The sequence below is a fragment of the Mustela nigripes genome, chromosome 1 (genome assembly GCF_022355385.1).
Source record: "Mustela nigripes isolate SB6536 chromosome 1, MUSNIG.SB6536, whole genome shotgun sequence".
NCBI lineage: Eukaryota > Metazoa > Chordata > Mammalia > Carnivora > Mustelidae > Mustela > Mustela nigripes.
Window position 1 is genome coordinate 124,788,973 of NC_081557.1, and position 13,867 is coordinate 124,802,839.

The 13,867-nt window shown below is 45.4% G+C and overlaps 1 protein-coding gene across 5 annotated transcripts in view; it reads right to left on the reverse strand.

Moving 5' to 3' along the window:
* Positions 1–13,867, reverse strand: part of ZNF827 (zinc finger protein 827) — a 166,302-nt gene that overhangs the window by 108,410 nt on the left and 44,025 nt on the right. For all 5 annotated transcript variants that reach the window (XM_059373278.1, XM_059373286.1, XM_059373302.1 and 2 more), the window contains exon 4: positions 10,700–11,180. In XM_059373278.1, coding sequence (XP_059229261.1) covers positions 10,700–11,180 — 481 coding nt within the window. The remainder of the gene's footprint in view (positions 1–10,699; positions 11,181–13,867) is intronic.

The window sequence follows — 13,867 nt, forward strand, 5'->3', positions numbered from 1 at the left end:
TCCAAATTTAAGCTTTTAAAAGATTATTGAAGGCAATCGAAAATTTAATTGAAAAATATGTACCCTCATCTGTGTTCTAACGGAGACCACTAATGTTTACTTGGGTTGACAAGTTAATTCAGTTGGTTTCACCTGCAATGCAGTTCCTCCTCCTGTTATCACAGGAGTGGTAGAATTCTAGTAATATGTCATTAATAAGGAAGTGGATGGCGATGCACTGATCTTTCAAAAAACTCAGGGGTGTCCATGTAAAACTATACAACTGTGCTCCTACTGGAGTTGACATGCATGCCTTCAATCAGGCTTTCTCAACCTCAGCACCACTGACATTCTGAGCAAGAAAATTTGCTCTGGAGGACTGTCCCATGCACTGTGGGATGTTTAGCAACATCCCTGGCCTTGCCCCACTAGCTGGCACTGCCCCGTCATGAAAACAGAAATTTTCTATACTCGGCCAGCTGTGTCCTAGTGGTTGAGAAGCACTACCTTCTGTTAAATGCCAGCTTGGGTTCAAGTGTATCTGCTTTGGTGAAGCCTCTCGTGATGGTGGACAGACTAAGACACACACGGATTATATAGGTCTGTCTGGGTCTATCATTTATAAAGCACTTAGTAGGGGTCAGGAAGTATGCTAAGTGTTAACTTATTTGAATTAATTTATTTGCTTCTCACAACAACCCTAATCGTAAGCCCGTTTTGCAGTTGAGGAATGTGAGACCAGACAGAGTGAATAAACTTCCAAATGCCAGTTATTGGAGCAACACCGAAGAGGTTACTATAGAATTTCCAGGGGCCTCTACTGCATGTTGCACATTTTGAATGCTCCTGGTCTTACGACAAGGAATGAGGGCAGTTGCTGAATGTTGTCAACTTGGAAGCAAAAACTTTTCATTATTGGCACCCTTTCTTTTGAGCAGCTGAATAAATTTAATTAAAGGTATTTTGAGATCACAAGATGAATTGTTACAAATCTACTCTCCTTTACCACAACATCCCTGTATAAATGGTATTTCTGGAAACTGCAATCAGCAAAATAAATTCAGAAATATACAATAGGCTGACGCTGCTAAATGACCTCCCCTCATCATAACGCTGAGCCCATGTTTTGTGCTTATCAAAGAGCACCTTTGCTCTGATTGCTGGATTTTTTGAATAAATAAATACAATAACTTGAACTTAAAAAATAAAGTTCTATTAAAAACATTCTATGTGTTTTATATATTGAGTTGGCACTTGATTTGTTTGGATAAATGAGTTTAGTGTTTAAAAGAAGAAGTGAAAATCATTATTGTTTTTACTTCTTTCATTTCACAATAAGTAAACAGGCTCAGAGAACGATACGACCTGTTTAAAATCACACAGCTCCTGAACGATGGAACCAGAATCAGAGCTCAACTCCCCATATTACAAATAACTACCCAAGTTCCCTTGTAAATATATGTAAGTATGTATGATCTGCCAGGACCTGCGGGTTATTTGACAACCTGATGCACATTAGGTGAGGAAAAAAAACATAAATTGCCTTTTAAATTATAAGGAAAGACAAGATGCAATTAAATAGTAATTAATTAGAGTGGAGTATTGCTTTTAGATGTTAAGCATATTATTTTTAAATAGAATGTTTAAAACATCAGCTAAATATTTTAAAATTTTGTTCTCTAAAAAGGTAAACTACATAATTTGCCTTAAGTAGTTTTATAATTAGTGTTTGGAGAAGTTTGAACCATCTCCTATTTCTCATTAATCCCCACCTGAGCTAATCTTTAGCTACATTTCAGTATCAATGCCCTCCAATCAGGACCACACAGGTCCCCGATGACAGTTACCATTACTGTATACAGGGGCCAAGGGAAAACAAAAAAGGTCAGGGTCAAGGGTAATAACAATGAGCGGTGTCTCCAGAACTGTAAAATAAATAAATAAGGTTTTCCTCCATGAACTGAACTAACAAAATCAACACATAATGAGCAAACGTCGCTATCTGCAGTAATCCGCTTAACAGACAGGATATCTCCCTTGTCAAAAGCAGGAAGGACAAGTCCTGGAAAACCAATCAAGTCGTGAGTAAATGCGAAAGCTGTATTTTAAATTCATTCTATTAACACGTACAAAGAATGAAATGTATGAACAGCAGTGAAGTGATTTGTATGTATGAACAGCATGAAGTGATTTGAGATGAGAAAAAAAGAAAACCTAAAGATTGGATAATATATTTCCGACACTTTTCAGGGAAGTTGGTGACCATCTGCCCCAGATGACATCTCCTCTTGATTGTTACACTTGTCATTTTAAATTACCATGCTGACATTCTGGTTTATCCATCAGTTCTTAAATGATTTTTGTCATTGTGGAACACCCGGAGAGCCTGAAGAACTCTTGAGCTGCAGTAGACTAGAAAATGGCCATTATGGGGGTTGTGTGGCTAGCTCAGTCGGGAAAGCATTCGGCTCTTGATCACGGGGTTGTGAGTTCAAGCCCCATACTCGGGGTAGAGCTTACTTTAAAAAAAAAAGAAGCCTTAACAACTCCCTTCCCTGAAGCCCCACCCCTTTTTAATGTGACTTTGCAGCTCCTGGCATCAAGAGGTGAAGTACATTTTCCCACTCCCTAAGTCTTGGCTGGAGCTGTGGCCTGCTTTAGTCCATAGAAGGCGGTGGAAATGATATTGGGCCGGTTCTCAGTCTAGCCTCCAGAGGCCTCATGCACTTCTGCTCTCTCCTTTGGAACCCTGCCCGGCTGTCATGTGAACGAGCCTGGGCTAGCCCACTGACGATGAGAGACCGTGGAGAACAGGGAGAAGCCATCACTAGCTGAGGCCATCCTAGACCAGTCCACACCCAGCCCAAGTGGCAAAGGACTTCAGATAGATGAATCAGCCTGGAGACCCGAAGAAGCACCCTGCGCTTCTTGGGCCCAAAGGCCAATCCACAAAATCATAAGCTAAGTCCATGGTTATTATTCTGAGCTGCTTAACTATGGAGTTGTTTGTTACTTAACTAACTGAGTGACAGACTCCAGCTCTTAGCTTCGGCTGGCCTAGAACACGGGACATGAGAAGACACCAAGGGACTCATTGCCGTCAAGATTCCCTTTGAATGGCCCGCTCACTTTCCACAGACCACCACTCTGCTCCATCTTCTTTCTTGTGACACTAGGAAGCTAGGTACAAATCTGCAAATCTCGTTTAAGTGAAGTAATATCACAACCTCAGAAAACCTCACGTCCAGATTATGACTAGCAGAACATCTATGGTATAATCCATCATGGAATGCACTGTGGATGGTATGAAGATAAAGATGTTACAAAAGAAACACTATCTGACCCCTCCTCCCCCACCTTACCAACTTGACTTAGTTCAAGAGATCAGACTAATCAAGCAATAGAATGAACTATGCAGTAACACAACCCCCAGCCTGGGTGATATAGACTCTAAATATTACCAGAATTCACATGGGGTGAGAGGGTTGGCAGTAAAGACCAGAATAACAGGAGAAGGTTTTACTGAAGAAGTGGGAACCAAAATACTCTTTGTGGGATGACCAGCATTTGCACAGGCCAAACAGTAGGAGAGGGTATCACAGGAATGGGCCCCAACATTGTTAGAAATTCCCTACAAAGATATAGAATCACTGTGGGTCCGAGAAGCATTAAAACAGCTCATTTAGTTTGAAGGACATTATCATTCTTTTTTGAAAAGTTCTGATTTCCCCACTTTGTACCTAACAAGAGGAAGCTGCATGGATGGCCACATTTCGAATGACCAGACCCTGGAACAACATGAGTGAAGGCAGAGAAACAACAGTGAGAGAGTGTAGGTTTGAGCTGGTGAAGACAGTCAACATTCTTCTGGAGAGCAGTGAGGATACGGTTCCTCTGGAGAAAGGAGAGGCAGGGGAAGAGCCTGATACAAGAGGTATCAGAAGAAGAGTCTGTGTGTTGGAGGGCCTGGAGGGGGCCGGAGGGGTGGAGAGGGCATCAGGGAGGGAGCGGAAGAGGCAAGCTGCTTAGGTGTGAGCTGATGGCCAGGAGACCCTGCACGCAGAGGGCTGGATTATAGATATATTTTCAAGACACAAAAAATTTAACCAGATTAGTGACCGAATTAGCATGCATTAGAAATGATGCCATGGTTTGAAGCCAAGGAAAATAAACAGTGAAGCAGACGGAGGTCAAAAGACAGTTCACTCAACTGAGGAAAAAAATTAAGTAATAGCTAATTAAGTGGTCATGAGCCAAGGCTTTGCAGCTCGGCCGAGACGAATCTTCGCTCTCTTCCTTACTGCCAAAACCTTTGAAGCCTCAACTTCCTCATCTGTAAAATAGGTTTAAAATTATTGACCCCTCAGGGCTTTTAAGAGGGTTTAATGAGAAATTACATGAAGTTGTGGGCACAGGGCCCGGCTGGCTGTAGACACATTTGATCAGTAAGCAGTAGAAGTGGAAACAGTAGTAACAAGCAGCAACATCTCGAAGAAAATAATGAGGGAAGGAAGGAAATGACTTGGATTCAGGTTTGCAGCAACACAGGCTTTGACAAATCTTCCCAGGGATCTGTCAAGATAAAAAATCATTCTCAGTGCAATTCTAGAATGAGGTATACTCTATCCAACACAGCGAGGAAGAAAGATCGGGATTCCAGTCATGACCCTTTTACAGCTAATCTCACTGTGTCTCGGTCTTTGTCTACATGCTTGTCAAGAGGCAATGTATTTGGAAATATGCCATATGTTGTAAAGCCCTACGGAACTATTAGTTGGCCTTACTGTTACTACCATTTGCACTAAGTAATTCCTGAAAAGCCTAAAAGAATTAACGCAAGTTTCAGTGGTGTCCGACATACAGCATTCAGAGAATGGCTCCATGCTGGGGACTCTAGCTCCACGCCAGCACACCAGGGAAAAGAACAGAGCCAAGTTCAGTCACGCTGCCTCCTTGTTTTGTGATTTGGGGTATGGGCAGCCTGGGGGGAGGAGGAAATGTTGGAACCAGGCACCCTGGATTAGAATCCCAATGCTGCCGCTTATCAGCAGCATAAACTTGGGCAAGCCTCTCAACCTCTGTTTCTCGGTTTTCATCTATAAAATGGGAATCCGAACTTTATGCACCCAGAGAGTCGTTATGAAGGTCAAGGGAGCTGAATGACACAGAGTAAGCACTAGATTATATGAGTGATTGTTAAGGAAAAATAATAAACAATGAGATGTCACCAAATCTCCACAGACGTTTCAGGACATGGGTGTATACCCCCAGACCCTGTTTTCTTGTGATGCCACCTGTTCCTTTTGTGACTTAGATCAGTCCTTGTTTCAGGGAGTAGCAAGTCATTGAAAAACAGGAGTCACACTCTCCCTCTCCTATGAATCACCACGGGGGTCAGTAAAATCCGGGATTTCAAAAGGGCATTCAGGCTTGCCTGCATGGATAAGGGCCTAAATGCTGTTTCCGACACCAGGAATTTCAGTCACATGTTCAGTGCGTGCCCATCACAAGAAATGCAGGGCAGGGTTAAAAAGATGGGCCCGGGCTCCTGACTGGTTCAGTCAGTGGAGCGTGTGACTCTTGATCTTGGGGTGGGTAAGTTCGAGCCCCACGTTGGGAGTAGATATTACTTTAAAAAAATAACAAAATCTTAGGAAAAAAAGTAAAAATAAAATAAAATAAAAAAGAAGGGCCAACCAAGGCATAAAGGAAGGTTGTTAAAAGTGAAACCACTGGGGAAGACACACAATTAGGGCAGGGAAGCAGGAGGCCCTGGCGCCTGGCATGGAACTCTTGGGACACGACTGGCACAGGCTGGTACTGACTTGTAAGAAGGCTCATTTGGAAAGATGTAATACAGAAAGCCGACCAGAGCTCCCAGGCAATAAGGACGACCTGGTTTACTGCACATCTTCTCCTTCCTCCAGCACCCCAACAAAGCCTTCATCGGAGAGGGCGGCTGCCGTTGACGGACTAACTGTGTTGTCACTGCAGATGCAGAAAATTGTGTGAACTAGGTGGAAGCAGAACAAAGGCCCACAGGAAACTGCAAGAGAGTATGCAAACACGGTCCGCAACTCACCTGTCTTTGTCCAAGAAAGCCTCTGCTACGTTACAGCAGAGCTCCTCCCAATAAATCAGAAACAGTTCAGCCTGGACCCATTGGTAAGTCACTGCTTTAAAAATGCCATCTCTCCTAGTTAAAATTATTTTGGACTCCATTTTACAAAATTAATATAATGTGGGAGACAGTATGTTTTTTTTTTTTTTTTTTTTGCCAGTTTCCAAATTAAAAATAGTTGAAATGACTTGTATCTTTTATTTTGGAAAACCAGGGACAAAAAGATATTCCCAGCCTACAACGGAGGTGCCAAGTTTCTGTCAACTGCTTGGTTACAATGTGGAGAGTTAGAATTAAATTTCCTATCTTGAAAAGGGTAGCTCTGAGGAAGAGAAATGATGCAAAGGCTGCTGCAAGCAACTTTGAATCAGGCATGTAATGATGATACTCCCAGGTCCTCGATGCTCTCGATCAGTCTTGAGACTTTCTGGTTCTAACTGGAGAACACACCAAGATGCTTCTTCTACTTCTCCTGCCATGAGGCCCCACAAGGAGAAACAAGGAGCTCAGGGGCCATGACTCACCCGGGCCTCTTGTCAACCTTGACCTATGGTGGATGCCTCAGACTCATCTCACACCACCCACTAGGCCCCTTTCCAGGGTCTGAAATAGAAAGGAAGGAAGGAGAGCAGTACCAAAAAAAAAAAAAAAAAAAAAAAAAAAGACAAAAACAAAAACAAAAAACACCACAAAAACGGAAAAAAACTGTATCAGGTACCACGTGCATATGCCACACCAGCGGCCCGCAGGCCCAGGTGCACGAGACTCATTTGAGGATTAAAACAAAAAAACAAAAATGCCAATTGACTAGGCCCTTGCCCAGAGCAATGAAATCCTAACTTTGAGAGTAGACTGGGCCCTGGCATTTTAAGAAGCTCCCCAGGTAAGTATACGGTGTGGCTGAATTTACACTCGCGGCTAGATAACGGAGAGAGGAGGCTCAGAGCAGCAGGAACTCAGGTGCACGGTTGAGTGAGTGCCTCTCCCCTGCACGCCCCAGTCACAGGACCACTGGATCACCTGTTCTGACATTCCACCATCCACCTGGGTCTTCAGGCTCCCAAGAAATATCTGTGCAAATATGTAAGGCTACAGCCCTCCACAGCCTGCCTCTGAGGCTGAAACCCTGGGCAAAGTTTACAAAATTATTTTTTCCATCAGTCCAGAAAGCCAGCAGCCAGGGCTTCCCCATCCTCTTCCCGGAATCAATTACGGAGCTGCCTAGGAGCCTCGGTTCTAGGGGAGCAACATTAATCTTGAAGGACTACGGAATGTTAAGTGTGGGCTCAGCAGAGGAATAGCTGATAGATCGGAGAAGGGGTTTGATTTCACAATCACACAGGCTGGGAAAAACCTTAACGTGGAGGTGGGGGGGTGGTGAGAGAAGGACTTACAGTCTGTTGAAAACAGCATTCTACCAGCGATTTTTTAATCCCACTGGGTTCCATTAAGTCATCTGGATGCTTAGTTTTCGTGGAAGGAGCAAGAAAGACTTCCCTTAATAACCAAGCAAGAAAGAATCAAGTGTTTTCCGTCTCTCTTTGGGAAACAAGTAGGTATGTGCACGCTTGAATCTGTCACTGTGCTCCAATTCTGCAGTCATGGGGCTGGCACAGAGACTCGCAGACTTGGTGCCCGCAAACAGCTGCACCCTATAGTCCCAGCAGGTGCACGCACAGAGCCCAGCTCAAAAATTTGCTGCAAGAACAATGGCGCCGTTATGACACCGAGGGACCAAGCCAGATACTAAGCACATACTGCGCTACTTCTGATGACGGCAAGAGCTAGAAACTCAGCCACAGCTCCCTGAGATCTGGCCTTTGGGTCCCAGGATCCTATTCACAGACAAGGCCAGGTAGAGCACAGTGATGGCAGTTATCAAGGATAAGGCCTGATCAACCAGAGAGTTAGCGGAAATTAAAGGAAAAAAAATCTCTCCAGAAAATGTATTCCTTTCCTTTGAACATTTCTTTTCCTCCTGTGGGCTGCGCAGGGCCACAGTCACCAAGTTTACATTTACATCCAAATATGCACACACACAAAAAATTACCGATGCATCTCACTCCCCGGTGACTTTGTAACAGGTTGCTAGGTAACAGTGCATACAAGTCAGGTTTCAAGACCTCTAGTAAGCCACCAGAAAATAGCTGCATGGGTCTTTTGCATAAAGAGTGTGCATTTGTTATCTGTTTTCTTATGCCAATTGATAAGTCAGTAAATGCTCCCACTGCCAAACTGTAAACAAGTCCCATCAATAACTAACTGAGAAAACAGATCACAGTGGAAGGCTTTGGTGCAGTCTTTCACCCCAACCTATCGGGCTGGCTTCTCTTGAGTCTCTCCCATTTGCAGTGCTGGCTCTCAGCATGCCTTATCTCAGACTCCCTGAGATTGGGTCCGGAGCTAATTACAGCCTGAGCCCAGCAGGAGTAGTGTACCATAACCAAGCATCCTATCTGAAGACCAATCCTTCCTTCGTCCCCCTCTCTCCTTCCTCCAGATCTAAAAACTTCTTGCAGTTCTGGAGTAAAGTCAGTAACCCAATCCTACGAGGTACTCCCCCCTGTCCTTAGTCTCGCCTCACCTCCCATCTATTAAGTAAGGAAAAAGTCCTATGTTTAAACCACACCAGCTGAGTACGCCGTGCCACTTGCATTCCTTCCCTTGGGAGTGGACTAGAAGAGCCCCGGAAAGGAGCCCTCTTTGCTATAATATTGGCGGGCAGCGAGACCAACCGGGAAAAAACAGAGATGCACACCCTGCGCACTCCCTCCCCGCCCCCCGGCAGAGGTGAAGCCTAAAGGATCAGCCGCAAAAGGAAAACTAGAAACACGCATTTCCCCCCATTTTAAAAAATGTTTAAATATAAAACTCAAAGAGTCTACAAGTCCATTCTCCCCTAGACTAGGGTGGGAGAAGGCAGGCGAGGGGAAGAGAGGAGAGGAGAGGAGAGAGCCAACCCCCCCTCCCCCGCCACGTTCCTCAAGGCCACAGGCAGATACACTTGGCTTCCCGTGGCCTGACCATTTCCAGCCGAGGACTCTGCACTCACGCTGTGGGCTAGTGGGTTGGAGTGCCTGGTTGTTAACATTCCCTGCCCTCGCTGACTCCCCGGGTCATTTCTGACGCCTCGCTTCTTGTCCCCTCCATTTCTTTCATTTCTTCCAACTAGTGTTGTGCACTCCTGAGGGGCAAAGATCTAGGTGCTGGGGACATTCCGAGAGACCTGACTGAAGTGTCACTGAGCAAAGGGACTTCCAAGCGAGTGGAGCCGAACCTCTAATTCACCTGGCAATGACATTTAGTGAAATGTGACTCACAGTCCATTTAAAGGAAGGCGGTGACCAATTATTCTCCATTTAAAAGGGTATTGTCAATCTCCAAAGAGCTGAAATGGCATTTGGAAATCATCGTGGGGACTGCCATCTTCACTGAAAGACAGAACCAACTCTCAGCCGACCTTTTCCCACCCTCCACAACTCTTTTACAATTTTAAATCATACTTTAAAAAACGTTACAAGTAGCAGCACAATCTCGTGTCATGTTTTCTCATTCCCAAACAGTCAGGACAAGCAGCGCTCCCTCAATATCGCCACACCCCCTACTCAACTCCGCAACTTAATCAAAGAAATTGGAGGAAAAAATGAAGGACAAAACCAAGAAGAAACGCCAGGTGTAATCTGATGATAAACGTGATGTCGATTAACAACGAATTTTTATAACGTCTTTTTTCATCTTCTTTCCAAAAGGCAGTGGGGTAGCTGGGAAAGAATATATTTTTAAAAAAGTTGTTTGCTTTTTTTTTTTTTAATTTCACTTTGCATGAGGCACCTAAGGTAGTTAAATTCAGGGAGGCAGAAAGTAGACTAGTGGTTAGCAGGAGCTGTGGGGAGGGCAGAATGGGGAATTGTTGTTTAATGGGTATGAGGTTTCGGTTTGGGATGATGAAAAATTTTTGGAGATGGATGGTGGCCATGGCTACACAACAGGAATGAAGTTAATGCCAAAGAACTGTATACTTAAAAATGGTTAGAATGGTAAATTTCATGTTAGGTACATTCTATTACAATAAAATTTTTTTCCGGTGGAAAAAAGAATGTGACGATAATCTTTATCATTTGCACAAATTTTAAAAATATAATTCCTAACAGGAGTCTCTGTATATATGTCCTTTAAAACTCTTCCAAGTTAAGGCAATAAAGAACTTGAATAATGCAAAATGAGACGTTCCATACGAGCACTTTAAAAGAACCAAATGCAGAGACAAGTTCAATATGGCCCAAGGTCACACAAAGAACTATCACCAACTTGGCTCACCATGTGACCTGTTCCCCACAACAAGAACCCATAAAGGGGAAAACCGGAAGGAAATCAACAAGCCCTGTTGTTTCTAGACCCAAACCACAGCAACGACTACTTCCAAAGGACTGGGAGGGGGGAAAAAAAGGTCGAGGAGAAAATTTATGAGACTGTAAACGATTAGAATGTAAAGGGACCTTGAAATCATCTAGTACTACCAGCTCATTTTACAGATGAGAATCCTGGTAGAGAAAGAGAGAGAAAGTAAGAGAGAGAGAGAATACAACCCTATTCAAGTACCTGACAGCTTCATGAGAAAATCAGACGCCATCTTAACAGAGATGTCCTGGCTGAACAATGCTGACGCACTGTTGGCCACATACTCGGAGGGGTCTTTCAGCTTTGTGTGGTTGGCCGGCCTGTCGGCAGCATTCAGAGTAAAGGAGGTTGGCAGGCCGTTATCTTCCTTGGGTTCCTCCTTCACCAGCAAAGGCGAGACGCCAGCCCCACCCTGGCTAGTCCTCTCTGGAGTGTTGGACGTCATCATGGTCCCCACTAGCTCTGTCCCTCCTCCTTCCCTTTGCTGCCCCAGGCAGGCACTGTCACTGAGGTGGGGAGATCCCTTGACATCTGGGTCTGGGATCTCCTCCTTCACCTTGGCTTCTGTCCTCAGGAAATGCTGATGGCAACGCATGTGGAGTTTCAGGCTGAAGTGGCGTGAGGAAGTGAAAGGGCATAGCTGGCACTGAAAGGTCTCTCCCCGGTCCTGGTGCTGATGAACCTGACGAAGAAGCAAGAAGAATGAGCTCTCCACCATGTGCTTATGGAAAATGCCTTGTAGTACATCCAGACCACTCATCAACCATTTCCTCACAGTACCAAGGGCCGGCCCAGGAAACAGAATCACCAGAGGAGCATTTCATTAGCGTGCTCCACGTGATGAGGGCCGTCCCTACGCATAACACGGGTCCATGCAGGTTAAGAGCCCATGATTAGAGCCACACTCACAACGGGGGGTGCTGTCTGCCCATGGAGGCTGTTTTCAGGAGAATCCTCCTAATATTCTAGTCATCTCATCTCGGTGGGTCTTCAGAGACAATATAAACCTAGCACAGTGTGACCTTACATAATTATCAGTCGGGGGGTCAAAAGAGGCAACCTGTCAAGTAATTCCTCTCACAATAACAATAAGGTACACGTACCCGATTATTGTCACTCAGAGAATTAGCTCTGTTTTGCAAACATAATTTCAATTTTCAGAATGCTTCTCTAGGTAATTAAGAATGTGGAAAATGATGTCTCTGGGGTATTCCCATTTCACAGACAGGGAGACGAAGACTTTAGAGTAAGTGGCTTGAGCAAAATCACATGAGAGATAAGCAAAGCAGAGTGGAAGAAAAACCAAGGTCTGATCCCCACCAAGTATACTCGGCAAGATGAAACCAATGTTTCCCAGTGTGGTTCTATCGGGCTCCCAATTCTGATGTCTGCAGTGAAAGAATGCAGACTTCTAAATCCGGCTTCAGCGCTGCATGCACAATACCTGTAAAAAATTGGAAGAAGCTTTTTTCCTCCTGTCCCTACCAAATGCAGTGCTTGAAAAAGTGAGGAAATCATCGCACTGGACTGAGCCAGGCTTCAAGCTGGCAGGTGCTCGTCAGCTCGTAGCTTCCCCATTGAGCTCTGCCAATGTGCTTCGGCGCTGACCTGCTGCACCCTGCTATTTCAGGACCGCCCCTCCCTTGCATAGAAACTGCCAATTGTGTAGATTTGGGCCAAATGATTCAGGGAGTTGTGGGATCTGGACAGGCCAGGGACTGGGATTCAAAACCAAAACAGAACCGACACCTCATGTTCCAGGGGTGACCTAAGCGGGACTTGAACCCAGGTCTAACGAAGGTTAAAGGCTAGTTCGTTGGTTCACTGCACCACCTGGCCCCTCTGCGTAGGCTTCCTTTCCAAGAGAGCAAGTTTTACTACAGCTGTTTATGCATTCTGAATGCAATCCAAAAGCATTATTCACCAGCCAAAACATACTTTTAAATAATGTTAAGTGACCAACAAAAGCAAAGAAATTAAAAGTTAATGGTGAGATCCTGTCGCTACAGCACCCCACTGTGGCTTTTTGAAAAAAACAGCCGAAAAGAGATTCTGGGTCCCCCAACGCATGCATTTCTCAGAAATAACCACATTAACTTCAACTCAGTTGCGGCAAGGCCTTGCTCATTAAAAGGCTTCCCCCTCTGCCGGGTCGGGAGGGGCTGGGGGTTAGGGATGCGTTTGTCACTGGCTGTTAAGATCACCTCTCTCTGTTCTTTCACAACAAAGGGATTTCACGGTGGAGCTGATCATTTCATTTTGCTTCCTCACAGAATCATGAAGGTTCCCCATCTCCTCCACCCAACTCCCGCAGCAGCCGGGCACCTTGGGGGCTCAGGTCGCAGCCCCACAGGACCCTGACAGGTGTTGCCTGGAGCACTCCCGGAACCCGCCGTCCCGGGAGCCGGGCGGTGGGGCAGATTCCGTTTCAGAAGTGTCCTTACATCCATTGACCCGGGAAAGGAGAGGAGCTGATCCAAGAACAGAAGCTCCGGAAGCAGCTTCTGGAAGAAGGAAAAGGACAGAGAGCGAGCCCAAGTTCTAAAGACGAAAGGGAGCCCTGGACTGAGACGAGTCCGTGCGCCACTATTTTTACGTGTCTTCTTTTCCACCAGATCCTGGCTTTGCTGTATTCAGTTGTGGAAAAATCAGCGTCGGTTTAAAGGAGGAACCGGGGCCGTGGTGGTGACTCTCACACTTGTCATTTTATTGGAGCTGCCCCTTCCCAAAGGGGCGAGATGTCATTCTGGGCCTTTGAGAGAAGTATTCTCTCTATCCTCTTGCGGCTGCTTCTTCCCTTCTGTCCCGACAGAAACTTTCTGTGATGATTTCTAATCTTTGTATCCTGACGTTGGCTTTTAAATCCCTCTAAGTCCGCTAATGTGAAGAAACGTTTGTCTAAAGCGTATCATTCTTTCCGGGCCACATAGAGACAAGCTGAAGGACCGGTCACCCTGCACCCAGAGCACCTATGGGGGCCAGGTGGGGACTGGGATAGAAGGCGTTGTTACCCCGTGAGATCCATCTCCCGGTGGCAGTGGGAGGAACATGAGGAATCTCTGGCACACACCTGCTCCCCAACCCCTCCAGGGAACAGCGCAGGGCAGGGAAGGGGCTTCCTCAGGAGTCACAGCTCCCTAAATGGCAGGACCCCGTGCTCCGACCCTTGCCCGGTTTCTTGCCATTACTCTTCCACTGAGCTTTATTCTAGCAGTCCTCACCTCTTCTGTTCAATCTAGGCTTATGAATTTCATATTTAAGTCCTATAGGCTCACTCATCCAGGGAAGTTGTAAAAGGCTTAATGGAAATCTAAGATAACCGTGAGGAAGCTGGAGGCATTTACAAGCTCCATCCTCAGCTGCCCATAA